Source organism: Podarcis vaucheri (genome assembly GCF_965113315.1).
Source record: "Podarcis vaucheri genome assembly, chromosome: 9".
NCBI classification, from domain to species: Eukaryota; Metazoa; Chordata; class Lepidosauria; order Squamata; family Lacertidae; genus Podarcis; species Podarcis vaucheri.
The window spans coordinates 28,815,918-28,836,158 of record NC_138767.1 but is presented as its reverse complement, the minus strand read 5'-3'; the positions used below and the strand labels follow the sequence as shown (position 1 = coordinate 28,836,158).

The window sequence follows — 20,241 nt, the reverse complement described above, 5'->3', positions numbered from 1 at the left end:
TATTTATAACTTTGAAAAAAACTTTTTTTTGCTAAATTGTTTTTATTGATTTTCCAAATCTTATCGAATCAGCCACAAATTAAAACTAATTTAATACATTTCCCCCAAAAAAATTGGCCCAAAACCCCCTTTCAATGTGACCTACAATAATCTCAGGCTTGTCCGTTCCCCATTCCTTCCTCCTTCTCTTGACACAGCACTGAGGAGGAGATCAGATGCTTTCTCTTCCATTTTAAACAAATGTTCATCATCGGAAACCAAACAGCTCACCATGATGTTTTTGTGGATGAAGCCCCTTCTGTACCGCGCAGGTTTCAGGTGTGGATACTCTTCTGTGCTGGTGATTCTGATATTCCAGACTTTCTTCCAGGCATCGTAAAGTTGGACATGGACAGGATAGACGCCAGAATGGTGTGGAGCTACAGCATATCCCAGATCAGTTGGAATGCCATGTTCCTGAAACAAAGCAAAACAAAAACCTGGAGAGCTAATCACCTAAAAGCTCTCTGTGGGCCTCTCACCCAAGCAAATATATGAACAAGTGTGATAATAATAATAATAATAATAATAATAATAATAATAATAATTTATTTATATCCCGCTCTCCCCAGCCAAAGCTGGGCTCAGGGCGGCTAACAACAATCAAATAATCAAACAATCAAATAATCCAGCATTCTAAAAACATTTCATTATAAAAATTAATTAAAATCAAATTAATTGCAACCATTAAGCAAAATTCTGTGCAGGTTGCCAGAGGAGGGAGTCAGGCTGCGCCCTGACCAAAGGCCTGATGGAACAACTCTGTCTTGCAGGCCCTGCGGAAAGATGTCAGGTCCCGCAGGGCCCTAGTCTCTTGTGACAGAGCGTTCCACCAGATTGGAGCCGCAGCCGAGAAAGCCCTGGCTCTAGTTGAGGCCAGCCTAACCTCTCTGTGGCCTGGGACCTTCAGGATGTTTTTATTTGCAGACCGTAGGTTCCTCTGTGGGGCATACCAGGAGAGGCGGTCCCGTAGGTACGAGGGTCCTAGGCCGTATAGGGCTTTAAAGGTTAAAACCAGCACCTTAAACCTGATCCTGTACTCCACCGGGAGCCAGTGCAGCTGGTATAGTACCGGATGAATATGATCTCACAGCGAAGACCCCATAAGGAGTCTCGCCACGGCATTCTGCACCTGCTGGAGTTTCTGGGTCAGTCTCAAGGGCAGCCCCACGTAGAGCGAGTTACAATAATCCAGTCTGGAGGTGACCGTCGCGTGGATCACAGTGGCTAGGTCAGGGTGAGAGAGATAAGGGGCCAACTGCTTAGCTTGGCGGAGATGAAAAAATGCCGCCTTTGTTATAGCTGTAATCTGCGCCTCCATAGAGAGGGAGGTATTGAAGATTACACCCAAACTCTTAAGGGACACTTTCTTTCACATCTTGCTTTCAGGTACAGTGCCACAGAAAAGATGACAAAAATGGCAGGTAGACATTTTGGTCCACTAGAGGAAGAAGTCCAAAAGCAACAATAGCATACCCTTATTAGCGTTAACTAAAAGTGACAAAGTGATGTGCAAAGTCCCTTTCCAGCTTTTCAGCTGTCATGGAACTTAACATACATTTTTTATCTGCATAAAGTATGATAGGTATAATATATTTTGCAATGCATGGAAACAACAAGGAGGAAATCAATATGTAAGTTTCTGAAATTCAATCACTTTTATGACTTGCTTTGCTTTACATATATGTCTATACATGCAGACAACCTGTTAAATCCATACATTGATCCTTATGGTATTGTTATTCCAGTTGACATTCTGTTTCTTTCCTTCTGAACAGAATATATTCAAAACCTACAGCAGGTTGGGCAAATGTCAGCTTGAGACTTTTCTTTCAGGTTCCTTTTTCATGCTAATGAAAGCTTATAAAGGAAACTTATAAAGTAGCTTCCTCCTACATTTTTTCTGATTAGTTCAGTGCACTTTTTGTCTAAGATCTCCTCTGTTGCAAGTGCAATAGCATGTGGCCTTTGTGTCTTCCATTCTGTAATGATCATGACTTCCATTCAACAGTAATGCCACCAAGGTTTCTCTTTTGTTGTATCTCTAGCAGTGTTCTATCAAGATATCTAACATGCAAATTATCCTCCCTGAATAACTTGTTAATTTAAATAGACTTATGTGGCTTATTTTAAAATCCTGGATGAACCCCATATGCCTAGATAATGGCAAATCTTTTTCCTCCAGATTTTTAATCTTTTTTATAAGCCTTACACTTTAAAGCTTAAAACGAAGGAAGCTGTGTAATTTTAAGTCTCTACTTTTTTATTTCACTAAATTCAATTTAGGTCTCCTTTGGAGATTCCTATCTGCCAGCATAATGCAATTTCAAAATTCTGTTTTAAAGTTAAATTCCTAAACTGGTCCCTGTGTGCCTGCTGATTCGCACTGAACATTTCTCCTCAACACTTCTGTTGCTGAACAAAGGTTCAAGATGCCTAGCCATATTGTACATAGCACAATAATCAATGTAACTGGCTCTCCATTTACCAACTCTTATATTTCTGAAAATTAGGCTGAAACAAGAGGTTGCAATGCAAGAACTGTATGTAAGAGTAATGCTAAAGATTTCTCCATAATAAACATTTTCCAGATCACAGTACGTAACTTTATAGGATGACTGCACACATAAAGAACTTATTGTCATATTTGTTATCAATATATTAATTCACCCATGTAAAATGTATACAAAAATACCTGAATTAAGAGAAAAAGGCAGATTTCAGGCAAAATGGAGATCTTTTGGCTTTCTTCTGTTGTTTACTTCAAGTATAATTTTTAAAAACGACAATAGCAGTATTCTTGATAGAATTTTCCTTGGCCAAAACAGGGCTAGCCAATATAGGTAGTTCTGCATAATTCCCCTGGGATAGTTTTAATATTTATGTGAATTTAAAACAAATAAGAATATATAGGTATACTCCCAATTTATCTGAATGTTTATACTTACAATGGAAAAAAACAGTGTATTTTCAATATTTTCTATATGAATATTCAGTGTCTGTTGTACACTTAATAGCACAACTGTGGCTAATTGCGGAGAAAAAAGATTTTGAAAATACAAATTTCATACTAAATCCACTTTCTGCCACTTGCCCTAGGAAAACCAACTTTTTAACCACTGAATCAGAGCCTTTGTCAATCTGCAGAAAACGTAGCTGATGTTTGCTCTGATTCCATGGTAAAGAGTGGGTTTTGCTTGGGGAAAGAGGTGGAACATGCGGAAGTGTGGATGAGCCCTCAGTGTAGACAATTCCAAGATAGATGGGAAAAGAAGTTGGCCCAGTATAAAGCAGCACCCTATTTAACTTTAGGATGTACCAAAATGGACAGCATTTTCTGACCAAGAGGCAGATAATGACTAAGAATATGATCTTCAAAGCTGTGTCTCTGGGGGCTGGCTCAGAGCTTTCTCGCATTTAATCTTGCTGGTGATCCTGCTGATGGTCATGGTCATTCTTGAGCAAGGAACACATGGTTATTGGCTGGTGGCAATTTTCCTGATCCCAGAGGCTGGAAAATGTACCTTTGAAATCATGAAAGTGGCCAGGGTCTATTTCCATCTGAACTAGTTATGGGACTGTTATTGGTAAAAGTGCAATGACAATTGATTTGAATTTGAGGTGGTGCTGCAAAATAGTTGTGCCTGTTCTGTGATTTTATTAAACTTGTCCAGTGGCATCATATAAGCATGACTGAATTCAAATGCGTTTCTTAACAAGCTGAGAACAGCAGCCCAGATAAATTGATCTAAGAGGCATTTCAATACATTCCCTAAATGGAAAACGCTAAATTTATGAGATTAGAGTGGGAAATGTGTACTATGAATTAGGAAGCAAAACTGCCAAATCCACAGTATATGAGTTAAACTCACTAAGGCAAATTTTTTGTTGAGGATCATCTGTTCTACCAGGGATGATTCATTATGGAAGAGATGAGGCTGCATGTGGCTCCACATGTGAGGGAACCACCAAAATTCATCCACAGACCCCAGTAATAGGTCATCGCCTTCGTCTTCCTCTGCAGTTCCTGCAGAAATAAATAGATTCATAGAATAACTTTTCCACTTCATTAAAAAAATGCTTTAACAAATATTTGAGGAAAGCACAATGAACTTTAGAATTAGATCACAACAAATTCTGGCAGGAAGATCAACCCAGCCTCACAAGCAACCAACAGCCAAACACAGAAGGAAGCTCACACAGAAGGCGGTCAAGTCACTCAAGGCATGCAGTTGATGAAGTTCATCTGGTCAAGTCACTCAAGGCATGCAGTTGATGAAGTGTCTATGTGGCTAGATACTTAACTAGAAAACCAACCACAAAAGTGAGAAAGCACCATTAACGGGGGGGGGGGGGGGAAGAGCAAAAATAAACATAAGGTGCTTGGAATACGATTTATTCCAGGTCTGGAAGAAAAAAATTACTTCAAGCACCCTGGTGCAGATTTGGAAAAGAAGTGGCATTAAAAACATTGTGGCTGCATATTTACAAAATGATTCGCACGAATTTAAGGGATGGGGTTGTGGATCTTTCCAGAGCAACTTAAGACTAACATCTAGAAAACTGGCAAAAACCTTGAGGATGGGATTTCATTTTGCCAGGCTAAGTATTCTAAGACAAGCAGAGATGTGAGCAATCAAGAATCACCACATTTTACATAAGAATGCTACAGAGTTTGAGGCCAGGGACAGGGTGAGACAGTAATGTCCAAGAAGTCAAACTGTGTGCCTGGTGAGCAATTTCCGCTTGTAGCTAGACTTGCCAATGTGACTGATTAATAGTGCTGAGGGTCAGAGCAGAAGAATGAGTTGTTGGATCCTATTATATGTGCACAACAGACAAGGTAAGGAGCACTATCTTGCTTGAGTGTTTGAACATAAAGTTTTAATTGAATAAAGAAGGTGATATCAATTTGTGACAGCCCATTTATGCAACAGCTATTCCACTGGCGGCCACTTTATTCACAGTGTAACAAAGCAGTCAAAACCAATGGGTGTCATCCTGGTGAAAGATGTTGTGCCTCCTCACAATCCATAAGACTGAACATAAGCATTGTCTTAATAACATCTGTGTTTGAACAACATGTTCAAAGGTGTCATTGGTAACTGCTCCACATTTATGGGAAATTTCCCCCCATGAGATTCACCAGTGCTCTAGCCAAATATTCTGGAAACTTCTTTGTGACATAATAAATCAAGTAGCTCCCTGAACTGGTGAGATGTTACATTAATCTTATTTGGTGCCATTATTAATAATGGTACCAGTTTCTGAGCCTTACAAATGAACAATCTGTTTTGTTTTTGTTTGCTGTGGTTGTTTATTTAAGATCCTGATTTATCTGGTGTGGTAAATGCAGCCTCATGCATACAACGTCTGCCTTTCTATTGATAAAACTTCTTTTCCTACTGGTGCTCTTTGAGTCAGGGAGGAGCAAGTGGTTTTAGAACTGAAACAGCATTTCAGGCAGCTGAAATGATGCCATAGACTGCTTGGGATCATTAGATTTTAGGAGTTCATTAAAACCAATGACTTTTGTCATTGGACAATATGGCCATTTCAGGGGTGAGCCAACATAAAGAGATCTGTTCTGTGGTAGTTATTTAGATGCACTGCTTTTACATGCCACGAGAGATTCAGGTCTTGTGCACACTGCAGCTACGATGCAAATTAACTAATCCTTTCCCTGTTTCTCAGCACAGCAGCCATTTTACAAACTGTTTCTATTGGTGAGAGTATGGTAAACTAGGGTGCATCTTGACTGGCATCTTTTTTTTTTTTTTTGCACTGTCTAACATTCATAGCTGAGTCAATATTTAGCATTTTCGGCACTCCATTTCTCCTTCTGCACCAGAAGGTGATGACAATGGGCTGCATTCAATGCTGCAGCTACACTTAAGCAACAGAACTTCCTCTTTCTCTTCTGGCCTTTTCATCAACACCACCCAACACCCTCAAAACGGGAGAGTGGGGACTATCTGGAGGTTTGTCCCACGGATCCAATCAGCAAGCCCTAGGGGCTCAGTGGTTTAGACCACAGCACCACCTACCTGCCTTTAATATATATTTCACAAACTCTATTAATGTTTATATTTTTTAATGATTTCTTTTCCCTATGTTTTTAGCTATTCCTGTTTTAGCTGTAAGCCACCTTGAGTCCCTGTCAGGGAAAAAGGTGGAACAAGAAGAAGGAGGAGGAGCAAATATATTGCAGTGCCAACTGACGGTTACTTTAAAATCATTTCCCATTACAGCTGGAGATGGACAAAGTGGACTTAGCAACTTTTAGTAATTCCTTTTGTGCCATGTTTCTAGGCACAGGTCTGGGCTTCAAAGCTCCATGTCTCAGCAGAGGTTTCCCCCTGGACCTGGACCTTTCCCAGGAAAGCCTGTGTTTTACTGCTGAATTGGAGCAAACGGCAATTAGATATTCTAGTTTACAGTAGAATAACATTCTTTTTGCTGCATGCTTACAAAAAGGGAACATGCATCTCAGTAACGTTATGGATAAACGCGTGACATGACACATGAAAGCTGGCTGGAAAAACAATCTGCCTGTTCCTCCAATACCACCTTCTGCCTCAACCTGTTTGTGCAGCAGGGCTGTGGATATCATGATGGCCCCATGACCACAGTAATCCCTGCCAGGATTATTTCACACAAAAAACCAGTGAAGGTTAGCCAAAAGAAAAAGAACAACAAGAGAAAGAACTCAGGGTTGTTGTGAGAATAAAATTAGGCGAAGAAAGTTAGGTTTGCCACCTTGACATCCTTGGAGGAAAGCTGGGATATAAATGTAAATCAAATGTAAAGAGCAGAGAGGGGGGGAATCCAGTATTCAACATCAGCATTGGAAGGGCTGCAGAGTTATCTTATTAACAGTTATGACTACAGTGGTACCTTGGTTCTTAAATGTCTTGGTACTCAAACAACTTAGAACCCAAACACTGCAAACCCAGAAGTAAGTATTCCGGTTTGCAAACTTTTTTCGAAAGCCAAACGTGCTCCATTTTGAGTGCCACACTTCCATTTTGAGTGTTACGCTGCAGTCTGTTTTTGCTATTTATTTTGTGTTTTTATTTTTGCGGCTCTTTTTGTTTTGTTTTTGTGACTGTGTGGAACCCAGTACAGCTACTGACTGATGGATTGTGTGACTGCAGTACATTGTTTATTGCTTTCATTTTATGGATCAATGGCCTCATTAGAGAGTAAAATTCATGTTAAATTGCTGTTTTAGAGGTTGTTTTTAAAAGTCTGGAATGGATTAGTCCATTTTGCATTACTTTCTATGGGAAAGCGCACCTTGGTTTTGGAAAGGACTTCCAGAACGAATTAAGTTTGAGAACCAAGGTACCACTGTAATTATTATTACAGTGCAATCCTATGAATGAATCCAAATGAGTTCTATTGGGACTTAAACCCAAGTGTGTACCAGGATTGTGGCTTAAAGCTGGTTGATGGCAAGTGCTGGTAAGTGGTTTACAATTTAATGCACTTTACAAATTTGACTGGGTTTAACGTGGAATCTCCCAGTCTATTGCTACACAGTTGCATCGATTTGCATAACACTTGTGATTCTATTCAGCAAAGTATTACATAATGTCAAGGAAAACAGCTTTATCCATTTGTGTTGAACTTGCATACCAGGTCAAACTTCAGCATCTTAATTAAGGCCAAGATTTTAAGAGACAGAAAGAAATTCTCAATAGCAGCTGTCCAGAATTTGGCTGGTGAATCCCAAAATGATAGTTGGAGCTCATTAGCTAATTGCAAGAAACTTGTAGATGCATTCTGAGATAGCGGGAATGCTGCAGTACCAGAATGTCAGAGTTATGACATTACAGTGGATAAGACATCAGCCATACAAACTGATACAACACTGAAAATGTTTGGGATTTGAGTGCCAGACTAACTCACTTTGTAAAATTCACAACATAAGGAAGAGTTGATTGGTTTTCTGGTTTTATCCTCCTGAAGGAAGATTTCTTCTTCCCTCAGGCTCTGAGAGTTCTTCACTCTCATTTCATTTCGTTTTATAGCACAAAGCTGCAACACCAAAATCAATTTCAGCTCCATGCACTGCAAAGACACAAAACGATTGAGACCAATTTTGCTGGTTTCTCCCCCTTACCTGTGTGGTAAAATTTCCCTGAAAATCCCAGGTTGAAAGTGAAATTTGCAATTTGAGCTCTCAGAAGGTTCTGAGTATCAAGCAGAGCCTGAAACAGATATAAATTAAAAATTCATCAGGTACATACATAATCATGTTATTTATGCAGAAGTTGCCCTTTTCTTTCTTCTAACAGGCATACACAATCATTTCTCTCAGAGCAACAAGAGCAATGTTCTTTTACTCTTGTTGCAGCCCAAACAGCTTGATAATTATACAAAGCCAATTGTAAGAATATAAGGAGGACCTTTTCTGTAAGAAGGATACTATTAGTCATCTGGATCACAGCCTCATATGTTTTGTGTAAAAGGAGAATATTATGCTAAAATATGCACAAAAAGCGTATTCTGCAACTACTTGAATCTAATCTACAGTCTCACTTGGCCATTTTGGAAGACATTTATTTTAGCTGTCAGCATAAACAGTAGTACATGAATTTAATGCATGCTGAAGTACATGGATTGGTGCAGTTAATCAGGAATGCAAAGGTTGGGGAGCAGATAAACCTTGGCAAAACAGGAATTCAGCAAGTTTATTCAGATTCAGGCCTTCTGAATTTGCAGCAGCTTTTGATATAAAATACATTTGCTGACTCCTTTGTAATATTGCTCCTAGACAGCAGGTGTTCCCACTAGACTAGACTAGACAGTCCAAAAAACAGTCTTAGCAGCACAATTCTATTCATGTCTACTAGGGAGTAAGTTCAAATGAGTTCAGTGAGGCTTACATCCAGGTAAGTGGATACAGGATTGCAAAGTAAATCTGCCCAATGTAAAACACATTGAAATAGTCAGTCCTTGAAGTGATAAGTGCATTCAGCTAGGTACTTTTCTTCCAGAAAAAGGGGCAGGTCAAGTCAGATCTAACTGATTAAATGTTCTCTGATTTACAGACACTTCTTGAACTTTATCCAACAATATTACTAACTTCTGCACCTGATCAGGCTGAAAATGCCAGGGTTTTTTTTTTTTGGGGGGGGGGGGTGGCGGCGGCTTAGGACAAAGTGTCCCCAAGCCCTCAGTGTATCCTTCCTGGGCCGCAGTACCTTTCAAGTAGTATCTCTCATCAGAGAGCTTACTGGGTGGTAAAAACAGGAATGAGAAAGGCCACTAACCAGGGCCATTTCTTCAAGGGAAATATGTTTTGCCAACCATGAGACAGACTAAAATAATGGTCTCAGTCATGCAACTCACTGAGACCATACAAACTAAAACAATTACCGGTACATCAGATTCTGCCCTGCTTACTGGACTCATGACTGAACAAGAATTTTAACCCTGACTCCCAGTTTGAAGACCCAGCACTCTAGTTGAGACAGTTGTTGGTTAGGCTTCAGCATGGACTTTGCAATTTGCAGTAAACTTTGAACGTTACACATATTTTAAACCACATTATCCTCACCAAAATCAATAAGGGTCATGATGCTGATAAAACCCTGTGTGTCTCTTTGAAAATATAACCCCTGTTTCATAGTTATTCATTAAATATATGACAATGCAGTTACATAGGCAATTCCCTTCACAATCTGACTTTTTTTTAGTGGTATCTGGCAAGACTTCTATGTGAACTTTTAAATGCCTGCTGAAAACATTTCTATTCAGGCCTATGCAGGCAATTAAGAGTACATCCCCCACAATAAACTATCAATGTTTGTTTGTTTTTAAATTTCTTTTTGCTTTCAACTTGTTTTTAATGTGTTATGATGTTATTGTCTAGTTTTATGCTTTTATATTGTTGTAAACCACTGTGATATATTTTTGTGATACAGTGATATATAAATATTTTTATGAATAGAGACCTTAATTTTCTCTCTCTCCATTGTGCAATGTGCATTGTGCTTTTATACCCCATTTATAATTTTATTTATTTTGATTCATTTAAAGAAACATTTGTATACCACTGTGTGATATAAAAAAATCAAAGCAGATTACAGCAATAAAAACATAAAATCATTTCAATAAGAACAAGTTAAAAAGTTAAAACCAGATCTCAATTAACCATTGTGGAAGGATGCATTCTTGTAATTCTATTTCCTTCACTCCTGATTTTTTCTTGTTCTTTAGACTATTATCAAAAGCTCCCATGTGTTGAACTTATTTTCTTGTTATTGCTTATGTTATTGCTTGTTTTTCTCTTTGTATATACTGTGTTTTTGTTGCTCAATAATTTTTTTTTATAATGTAACAGAATGGTAAAAGAAACAGACAGCAGCAGCACCAACGTAGAAGGATGCTGCTATCCTGTGAACTATTTTCTAGACAAACAAGCTGAGCTCACATTTGGTTGTCATTCCTATTATTATTTTCTGGGTAACTTGACATTTTACTTGCCATTTACGTTCTAAAAGAAAAATGTTAAAACACATGAAAAATATATAGCAACAGATGGCTCGGGCTATGTGTGTATATGTGTGTGTAAATTTCAGCGTGTGTGTGGGTATGCTTTCATGGGGGCAGAGTCTATATTTTCATTTCTAAATGCTATTTTGTATACTAAAGATAAGTTGTTGAAAGGTTTTCTCTGCTTTTTATGTTTGCTTTTATAAACAGTTCTTCTGAGTATTTGTATTAATAGAACTATATAAACATATTGGTGCATGCTTCATAGCCTACTCACTGATAGAAATTTATTTAGACATATTCAGCTATTGTGCAAGAATTATGTAAGAAAAATAAACCACAACTGATGTAGTATCAGTTAAGGAAAGAGAAATTGACAGATAAGAAGAAAACTGGTTAAAAGCCAGCTTCACATTTTTCAGTAATTTAATGGAGGCTGCATACAGTTTATAAAACACATAGGTAGGATACTTTCTCTCTCTCTCTCTTTTTGGCAGTTTTCAGTCAAATGATACATTATGACAAAGAAGGAAATAACGTGAAACAAAAACTGCAGATTTCAGTAAACCCCTATACATATTCATTCATAAATCAACCCCATTATTTTCAATGAGAGAAACGGGTACAGGATTGCAGCCTTTGTCTAAATGCATTCAGATTTCCATTTAAAACTGAGAGAACAAAAAGTATTGACACTGCCTTTTATTTTATTTTTACACAAGCAGCAAAACATGCTTTTGCAGTTGCTGATCACACAGTGGCCTGAGGAAAACCATTAGTTCAAAAGCCTGTTCTCTATTAAGATGATAGGAATTACCAGCAGTTTGGAAAGCCTTTGCTGAGATTTAATGTTTTAAAATGTGATGTACAGTATTTGTATGCTGATTTATGACAAATCACATAATAAAGAAGTTGTATTTAAAGGAACAAAAAAACCATACATGTTTCTGGAGAAAAGGAATGGGCTAAGCCAACTGCAGAAAACCCTGAGAAACTTCTGCCAGTCATCTGCCGGTCCCCAAGAGCTACTGCTCAGCTCACATAGAAAAGAGGTAGATTCTCAAGTGAGTGGAAAAAACATTTAAGCTAGAAATGGTTAAGCATGCTGTCCCACCATTTCCACTTCTGACTGAGGCCCTCATGGCTGCTTGTCATTAAAATGAAAACAAACACTGGAAGTGTTGAGGATAGCCTGTGGAACCTCTTGTTTAGCCCTGAATGAGCTTCATGCTGCACGTATTCACTGGTACACTTCAGATAAATTAACAAATTGGTTGAACGCATATGGAAATTTTCATCAAGGTACATCTAGTATAGTGGGCCCAAAACAAATTTTGAGAATATTACAGTGGTACCTCGGGTTACATATGCTTCTGGTTACAGACTCTGCTAACCCAGAAATAGTACCTCAGGTTAAGAACTTTGCTTCAGGATGAGAACAGAAATCGTGCTCTGGCGGTGCAGTGGCAGCAGGAGGCCCCATTAGCTAAAGTGGTGCTTCAGGTTAAGAACAGTTTCAGGTTAAGAACGGACCTCCGGAACGAATTAAGTGCTTAACCCGAGGTACCACTGTAGATTCAATATTTTTCCAGGATTGAAGGACTTGCCAGTTGTAATTTTTAGGTAGAATTGTCCACAGGATACAAAAACGATCCATTTCATAAACTGAAACCACATAGTATAATTATATTGTTGCTTGTATCCCAATCTCCAACCTCCTAGGGGTCTAGTGTTTACTCAGTGTTTGGTTTCCATGGAATGAAAGTCCTTGGAGACTCTGATGCCATGATTGTTTAATTTAGACATATAAACAGCCTGAACATAAGTTGGACAGGCTCACAGCATTAATATTCCAACAGATCTTGCTTAACAATTACATTTCAAGGGTGGTCCCCAAAGCCATAGCTTTGGTTTCAGCACACAGAATACGTCTAGCTTTTGTGTCTCCCTTGCTTCCACCTTAAGCCCAGGGTAAAGCTAGCTCTCTCACCCTTGTTCTCCTACCACTAGGATGACATGGCATCCAGCTGGGTTAAGGGAGGAAGAGGCTTATCCACTTCTGAAAGAGCATTATCATCTAATTGTCTTTAGGGCAACATGGCCCAGTATTTAGTAATGCAGATGTGGGTGATTACAGGCCCAGCTAGGGCCATTATTTTAACAAAGAGATTAGTTTGACCAGTTTAGTAGGTTCTGTCCCTTCTACAACCTTGCAGATACAGAATCTGCCTTTGTTGGGACCTATAGGCACCATTCAAACAAAACCTCAATCCTATAACAATACATTTTATTCACTAAATGTCCAAACCTTCAAACTGTGCAGTCAACTTATAAAATTTATGGTCCTCTACAGAAATCTACCACCAACAACCTTTAAAAAAATTACAGCAAACAACAGAATCCTGAGTGTGCTATCTTCTTAAAAAATGGTTTGTGGAAATATTTCAAGCTACTGTACCTAATGTTCCTAACAGCTCCTAATTAAACATTTACTCACTTTAAAAATTCCTTTATGGCTTCCCAGAGAGATACGAAACAGGTTACAGGAGTGTTTTCATTGTCAGACAAAACTGTACAAACAGTGATTATATTTTTCCTCTATTAATTCTCTTAATCTGTATTTAATTTAGATACTTACTGGAAACTGTCCATTTTAAAGCCATCTACTGCAACACAATCATATTCCTGTTTACTTAAAAGCAAGTAAAATGATTTCAGTAGGCACTACATGCAAGCAAGTTTAGTGTTGCAGACTTCATGTTAATTTTTAAATGCTTGTTAAAGCTCTTTAGAACTAGCTTTTATATGCATTTTAACTGCTTTTTAAATGACTTTTTATTTTCCAACAATGGATTAACTGCTTCCAGATAAACTGTTACAAATGTTTTAACAGCTGTTTGCTAGCATAAGTAGCCTAAGACACTAGGCTCATTTGCACCTACCACTTTAAATGGATCACTTCTAAGACCTGGTTCACACATAGAGCAATCCACATGGGGTGGCAGCTCATAATACAAGCACAATAGCAGAGTTTTATATGGGAAATAATTTGTTTTAACGTCACAGGATCTGGGCAAATTTTAACCATTTTTACTTCACCTATGTTCATGAAGTTAACATTTGTTTCAATTGCACAACATTACGGACACATGGCTGGTCATATGATGCTATCACTACCATGGATGCATTCTTGACAGCCAGCCTAAGCCATTTATCACTGCCTATTCCTCCCCTCCCCACATGGAATACGTATGAGGATATTGGACTGGTTCCAGACAGATTTAGAGAAGTATACCCACTGAAATCAATGGGAGTTAAGTTGGTAATGACTAACTTAAACCCCAATGATTTTAATGCGCCTACTCTAACCACGGCTAAGTCTAAATCCAAACTGGTAACTTTAAATTGCCCTAGGAACTAGGCTACTAAAAGAAGGTAGGGCTTTGGCATTAAATAACTACCAAGGCTGATTTTTTAAAATAGTTAGGTATGATCATGTTAGAGATTTCATTCAAATGTTACCTTTGTGACATGGCTGCTATCTCTTCAATGTTTGAAGTTCTACATTACATGGGTACTTCTAATGTTAATAGTCTCAGTGGATGCTGATATAATTAGTACCCATGGGACCTCAGTGACAAATACAAAGCTGCAAATATTGTTTTGACTGACAACTAGTACATGCCTAGGACCAGAGCTTTTTATTTGAAAGCACTCAATGGAACTGAGTATTGTCAGCCATGACAGCCATTATGTACTGGCACCCATGACACTTCTATCAAGATATGAGAACCAGTACCTCGTTTTTAAAAAAACAACCCCAATAGGCTTTGCTTAGAACAATTCAGTAACAGGCTTTAAGAAAAGGGCCTCCTACACTCTGCATCATTAACCAGCAGACCAGGTATGGAACCCTGTTCTGTTGGTCTAACTGAGACTGCTTAATGCAGAGGCTACACCAGAAGATGTCACTGTTGTTAGAGATCCAGATTGAACCTGCCTTAGCTCTTCCTTATGTTTCTGTCTTTCATCTGGATTTCCTTCCACTTGCCTTAATTTTTTTATCTGGTTTTCAGGGCCCATTCCAACAAGGTAATGGTTTCACCAGAAACTGAAGACCTTTGCCAGCTGGCTAAATTTCCTAGCTCTGGCACCAAGCTTGGCCCTTGTGGACAAAGAAACTTGAACACAACTATTCCACAAACATTAAGAGCTTTGATGTGCTGGCTCAGTTGCTTAGAGGGTGCTGATAATGCCAAGGTTGTGGGTTCGGTCCCTGTATGGGCCAGTTGCATTGCAGGGGGTTGGGCTAGAGCCCCCTCCAACTCTACAATTCTATGATTCTATGAATCCAATCACTCAAAGTTTAAAGCATGGTAAATCAACACACCAGCACAGAACTTAAAATACTACAGCATGGCTTACAGATTTTTGTTTGCATTATTTCCAAAGGTTGTTGCAGAGAAAACTAGAGTCTCAGAACGGATATTTTATGACCTGCTGTCCAAACCATAAAACATTTCAAGCAGTCAAAATTCCAATTGCTTTTTATAGCACAGAGATATCATTAGAAAAACAAACAACAGAGGCTACAGCAGGAAAAAGCCCATCACTTGCTACTTGAGGAACTCAGGTTTATATTCTGAGGTGCAACAATGTATAATTTAGACAGCTTAAAAAGAATATCACCACACACTGCATAATTGAAAACCTGGCTACACTCTAATAAAAAGTTTTTGGTCTTGGTTTTCCTTTCCCACAAATAATATAGGAACTAGCATTCCTTGTTACTTTCTTATATCAAACACACACACACACACACACACACACACACACACTGTAATGCACAGTAGTATACAGGTATTGGGCTACATAACCCTGAAAACCATGCAAACCCACTCTCCATAGTGTGGGAAAGAGGTAACCAAAGAGTAGGGCCATATCAGTTTCATTTTTCCAATACGGACAAGCAGCAGCAGTGACAAATCTTCACAAGTGGTTCATTATAAAGTGCTGTTCTGTGAGCTGATGTCACATAATGGCTAGCGTGAAGGATGGGCAAGCTAAGAAATAGGAAGGACCTGGGTATGAGCTTTGCCTCCAATATTAAATCACCAGGTGGCAAGACTCTCTTAGGAAAATTCCCACCCACCACCACTGACAAAGTGGGAGCTATTGGGCTGTCTGTATCAACATGCACCTTGTGCATAGTCTGGTTTATTAAGCCAAGTTTCTTCGCTCACTGTTACAAATGAGTACAGCCAATTTATGTGAAGTTCTGATGAAAAAATATGAAAAGACAACTATCAGTACTTATCAATGAAATTCTGAAGAGGGACTCTAGATCAGTAGTAGAGTGCATATTTTGCATGGAAAAGATCCCAGGTTCAATCTCTCACATCTCCTATTTTAGATTCTGGTAGGTAGCCATGTTGGTCTGATACAGTCAAAATAAATTAAAAAAATAAAAATTGTCCAGTAGCACCTTAGAGACCAACTACAGTGGTGCCTCACAAGACGAAAATAATCCGTTCTGCGAGTCTCTTCGTCTAGCGGTTTTTTCGTCTTGCGAAGCAACCCTATTAGCGGCTTAGTGGATTAGTGCTATTAGCGGTTTAGCGGCTATTAAAGGCTTAGCGGCTTAGTGGCTAAAAGGCTATTAGCGGCTTAGCGGCTTAGAAAAGGGGGGGGGAGCGAAAAAAATCACAAGACTTGCAAGACGTTTTCGTCTTGCGAAGCAAGCCCATAGGGAAATTCATCTTGCGAAGCACATCAAAAAATGGAAAACCCTTTCATCTAGCGGGTTTTTTGTCTTGTGAGGCATTCGTCTTGCGGGGCACCACTGCAAATTGGTTCTGGGTATAAGCTTTCGTGTGTATGGACACAAAAGCTTATGCCCAGAACCAACTTAGTTGGTCTCTAAAATGCTAATGGACAATTTTTTAAAAAAATATTTATCTCCTATTTTGTTATCCTAAGAAGCTTGCTAGGAACACGGGTGGCGCTGTGGGTTAAAGGTCAGCGGTTTGAATCCCCGTGACGGGGTGAGCTCCCGTTGCTCGGTCCCTGCTCCTGCCAACCTAACAGTTCAAAAGCACATCAAAGTGCAAGTAGATAAATAGTAGATAAACAGGTACCGCTCTGGTGGGAAGGTAAACGGTGTTTCCATGCGCTGCTCTGGTTCACCAGAAGCGGTTTACTCATGCTGGCCACATGACCCGGAAGCTGTACGCCGGCTCCCTCGGCTAGTAAAGCGAGATGAGTGCTACAACCCCAGAGTCGGTCACGACTGGACCTAATGGTCAGGGGTCCCTTTCCCTTTTTAAGAAGCTTGCTACTCACAAACAAGTAACACATTCCAAATTCCATATAAATTTCAATACATTTGTAGCCATTTTTAGAACTGCACATGCTCTAGATAAAATAAATGTTAAGAAAGAAGTTTTGTGCAGACTTTAAAATAGAACGTGGAGGTAGGAAAGTTCCTATTTGCTTATTTGTGTTTTGTTTCCTTATTAGAAACAGGACACATTAATACACCAAAACATGATGTTTCACATGTACATTAGATATAAATGAAGCTACTTTGTAACTTACACCAGCTTTGTAAATGGACACAGGAGATAGGCAAGGGAAAATGGAAAATGTTTTTTTGTTATAAATTGGAATTATTTAAAACAGTTAATAATAGTAAAAAAGAAAAGGAATAAAAGGACTGCTTCTGTCAGTCAGAGGAGACAACATTGGCCTGGGTGTATCAAGAACCTAACTCCTTAAAAGGCATCTTCATATGGCTTTAGCTCTATGCAAGGCTTGCAAAAAGAAAAGAAAAATGTGATAGGGAGAATATTCTGCAGGAAAATACGGATAATACCTCGGTCAGCTGCAGTGACTAAAACCAAATGAAGACTGAATTGCTGCACTGCAATGTTAGTGTCTCACGAGTCAGCACCTCAAAAAGTCATGTCATGCTACCTCACACCTCAGGCTATCAATCTATCCAGTCTAGCAGTGTATAGTTTGATTGACAGCAACTCTCCAACAACTCAGAAAGGTCCCCCCCAAAAAAAACCACCCCAGACCTGTTATTCAAGATTCTCTTAACTGGAAGTGTCAGGGATCGAACCTTCCTGCTAAACTGAAAGCTGTGATCTTAATCCCAATAACGACAAAAAAAAGAGCTATATGGAAGCCTTAGCTAAAATCTATGTCGTTTTGCACAACTACCACCTCTGAAGTTCAGCTACTGTTCTATAGCATACCTGCATTAGAATTCTGATAGCTGTATGCCTTTCTACACCTGACCATTATTTAAGATCTGACCTGCTCCAAATGATCAGCAGGTATGGGTTGGCTCATTGTATGTGCACAGCAGCAGTCTATGTACAATAATAACATTTATAGGACAGTATATAGGTCTTTTATGCAATATACCCAACCATGCTGAGGGTAGGTATCCATTTTCAGAGGCCAGTGTGGGGCTGTCACCATGTTTAGATCAGCCCTTGGTACTGAAACACCTGAACTTTGTTTTGAGAACATTATATGGAAAGGGGGCTCATAAACAAATGCTGTTTTGTGCTATACATTTGGTTTCAAGTTGGAGGCAATTCTTTTATCTCCAAAGAAAGAGAAGAAAACAAAGATGGTGGGAAAGAGAAAAATAAAAGAAGTAGTAGCAGCAGGAACAATCCTTTTGAAGTGTTCAGCAATAGACATTTTATTTGAAACCCTCCAAGGGCTTGGGCCCAAGGTGGCAACTCTATTTTTTTCCTTTATTTTGAATTGATTTTTTAACTGTGATCTTCAAGAATCAGTCACATAGTGTTAATTAATTTTTTTACAGGTGACATATAGAGGTGGAATAACATTTTCTACTAATCTATTTGGAAAAGGTGGCCAAATCAGCCACATCAACTTTCACATTGTTCTTTTTGATCTTTGTAGATAGCGAAAAGAAAGCCAAAGTTGGTTTTTTACAGCTCCATTATATTCATCTTTCATTTTAATTCCCAGGAGACCAGCCCTACCATTTAACAAACCTGAGACGATACCAGCTAAGGTCACTTCTAGATGTCCTGGTTATTGAGCATTCATTCTGATTGCTCAATTGCAAGGAGGTTAGACACTGTTGTGTCAAAGCAAGAGTTACCGCACACTTTCCAAAGCATTCTCCAATCACATTCTTAACACAAAAGTCTCATTTTGACGCGACTGGGTTTGTTGCTCAAGACCTCCTAATCAACTATAATTGCACAACCTGAATTTGCTGGTATGTGATTGAATCCCACCAGAAATTAGAGATAGTCTGGAACCACCTTAGGAGCACTTTCAGCATTTGACAAAAGACATATGCACACATTTACTAGGCAAACATGAAAGATTTCCATTTTCCTTCACTCCATTCCTGAACTATTACAGTCAATAGCTAGACTGAAGACCAAGTTGTAGAAGCAAAGAAATGAAGCATTAAAACCCAGCAGGTCACTTGGCTAAAACCGAGCCTTCACCATTATCCAAAAAGCATATTTGTTATTGACCCAACTAGGAATGTTCTCTTAAAGCTTCCCATTCTTTTGGGGTTGCATGTAATATGGAAGAGTCTAGAATGCTGATTATGGCTGCAATTTTATACACACTTACCTGGGAGTGTCCCATAGGAAACAATAGGACTTAATTCTGAGCAAACATGTACAGGATTGCACTGCAAAACAGCCAATTTAGGACTCATTTGCAGAGGTGCAGCATTCTAGGATGCAGGCAGGGAGGTATCACAGAAACACCCCCAGAGGAATCTTGCCACCCCATCGGCATTTAATTTAGGGAGAAAGGATGGTGTCTGACAAGGTTGGTGGATTTGACATCAGGCTCAGAAATAATTATATTTCCCAACTTTTAGAAATAAGGTGACTAGTCTTGAAGGAGTGCCACCCATCACTATGCTGGGCACATTTTGAGTGAGGAACATGAGATGAATTGTTTGCACTACTCCTGCATTTTAGTTTGAGTAACAGCTTGCCAAGTGAGGTTTCGTGCAGTGTTTTGGAATTAGGTGTGTGATTTAGAACTCTAGAAATTACAGGGCCACTCAGTTTTCTGGTGAGTTCTCTGGTCCAAACCCATCAACAGCAAATAGAGCTGGAGAAAAAAAATCAATGCACAGGTTGCCTAATCTTTAGAAACCTAGAAAAAACTATTTTGTAGCACCACCACAAATATATATATATATATATATAGAGAGAGAGAGAGAGAGAGGAAATGGGAAGAGGAGAAGCAAAGTAGATTCTGATGGTTAAGAGACTGAGCTATGAATCAGAAAGTCCATCGTTAGAATGGTCTAATTATTAGCATGTCACACTAAGATGGTGTAGTGCAAACATATGAGTGTGAAGGCTCTGGGAGAGGAGATTGAAGCCACTTCGCTCCTCACCAATCATTTTGCTTTTTCACCTTACTGATCTCACCCATGATTTAGGTTAGTGTGTCATCCGCACCAGGGCACAATGTTTAGGTCTCCTGGGCAAATCATGGGCCATAAAAGTTTGTCCTGTGGTTTACTGTTACAGTTCATGGTTAGTTTGGCATGACAGGAAAATGACTAGGGAGGAGCAAAAGCAGTCACACTACAGGAGCCTGCAAGTTCCTGGTAAGCCATGGTTAAAAGACATTTCATTGAAACTTTTTTTAAAAAGTCTA

General features: G+C 39.1%; 1 protein-coding gene across 1 annotated transcript in view; it reads right to left on the bottom strand.

Annotated features, from left to right (window-relative positions):
* The window catches only part of LOC309540247 (bifunctional heparan sulfate N-deacetylase/N-sulfotransferase 3-like), a 64,191-nt gene that overhangs the window by 30,749 nt on the left and 13,201 nt on the right, over positions 1 to 20,241 (bottom strand). Inside the window, 3 exon segments of the mRNA XM_082236923.1 lie at positions 271 to 456; positions 3,912 to 4,066; positions 8,168 to 8,255. Of these exon segments, the coding sequence (XP_082093049.1) occupies positions 271 to 456; positions 3,912 to 4,066; positions 8,168 to 8,255 (429 nt within the window).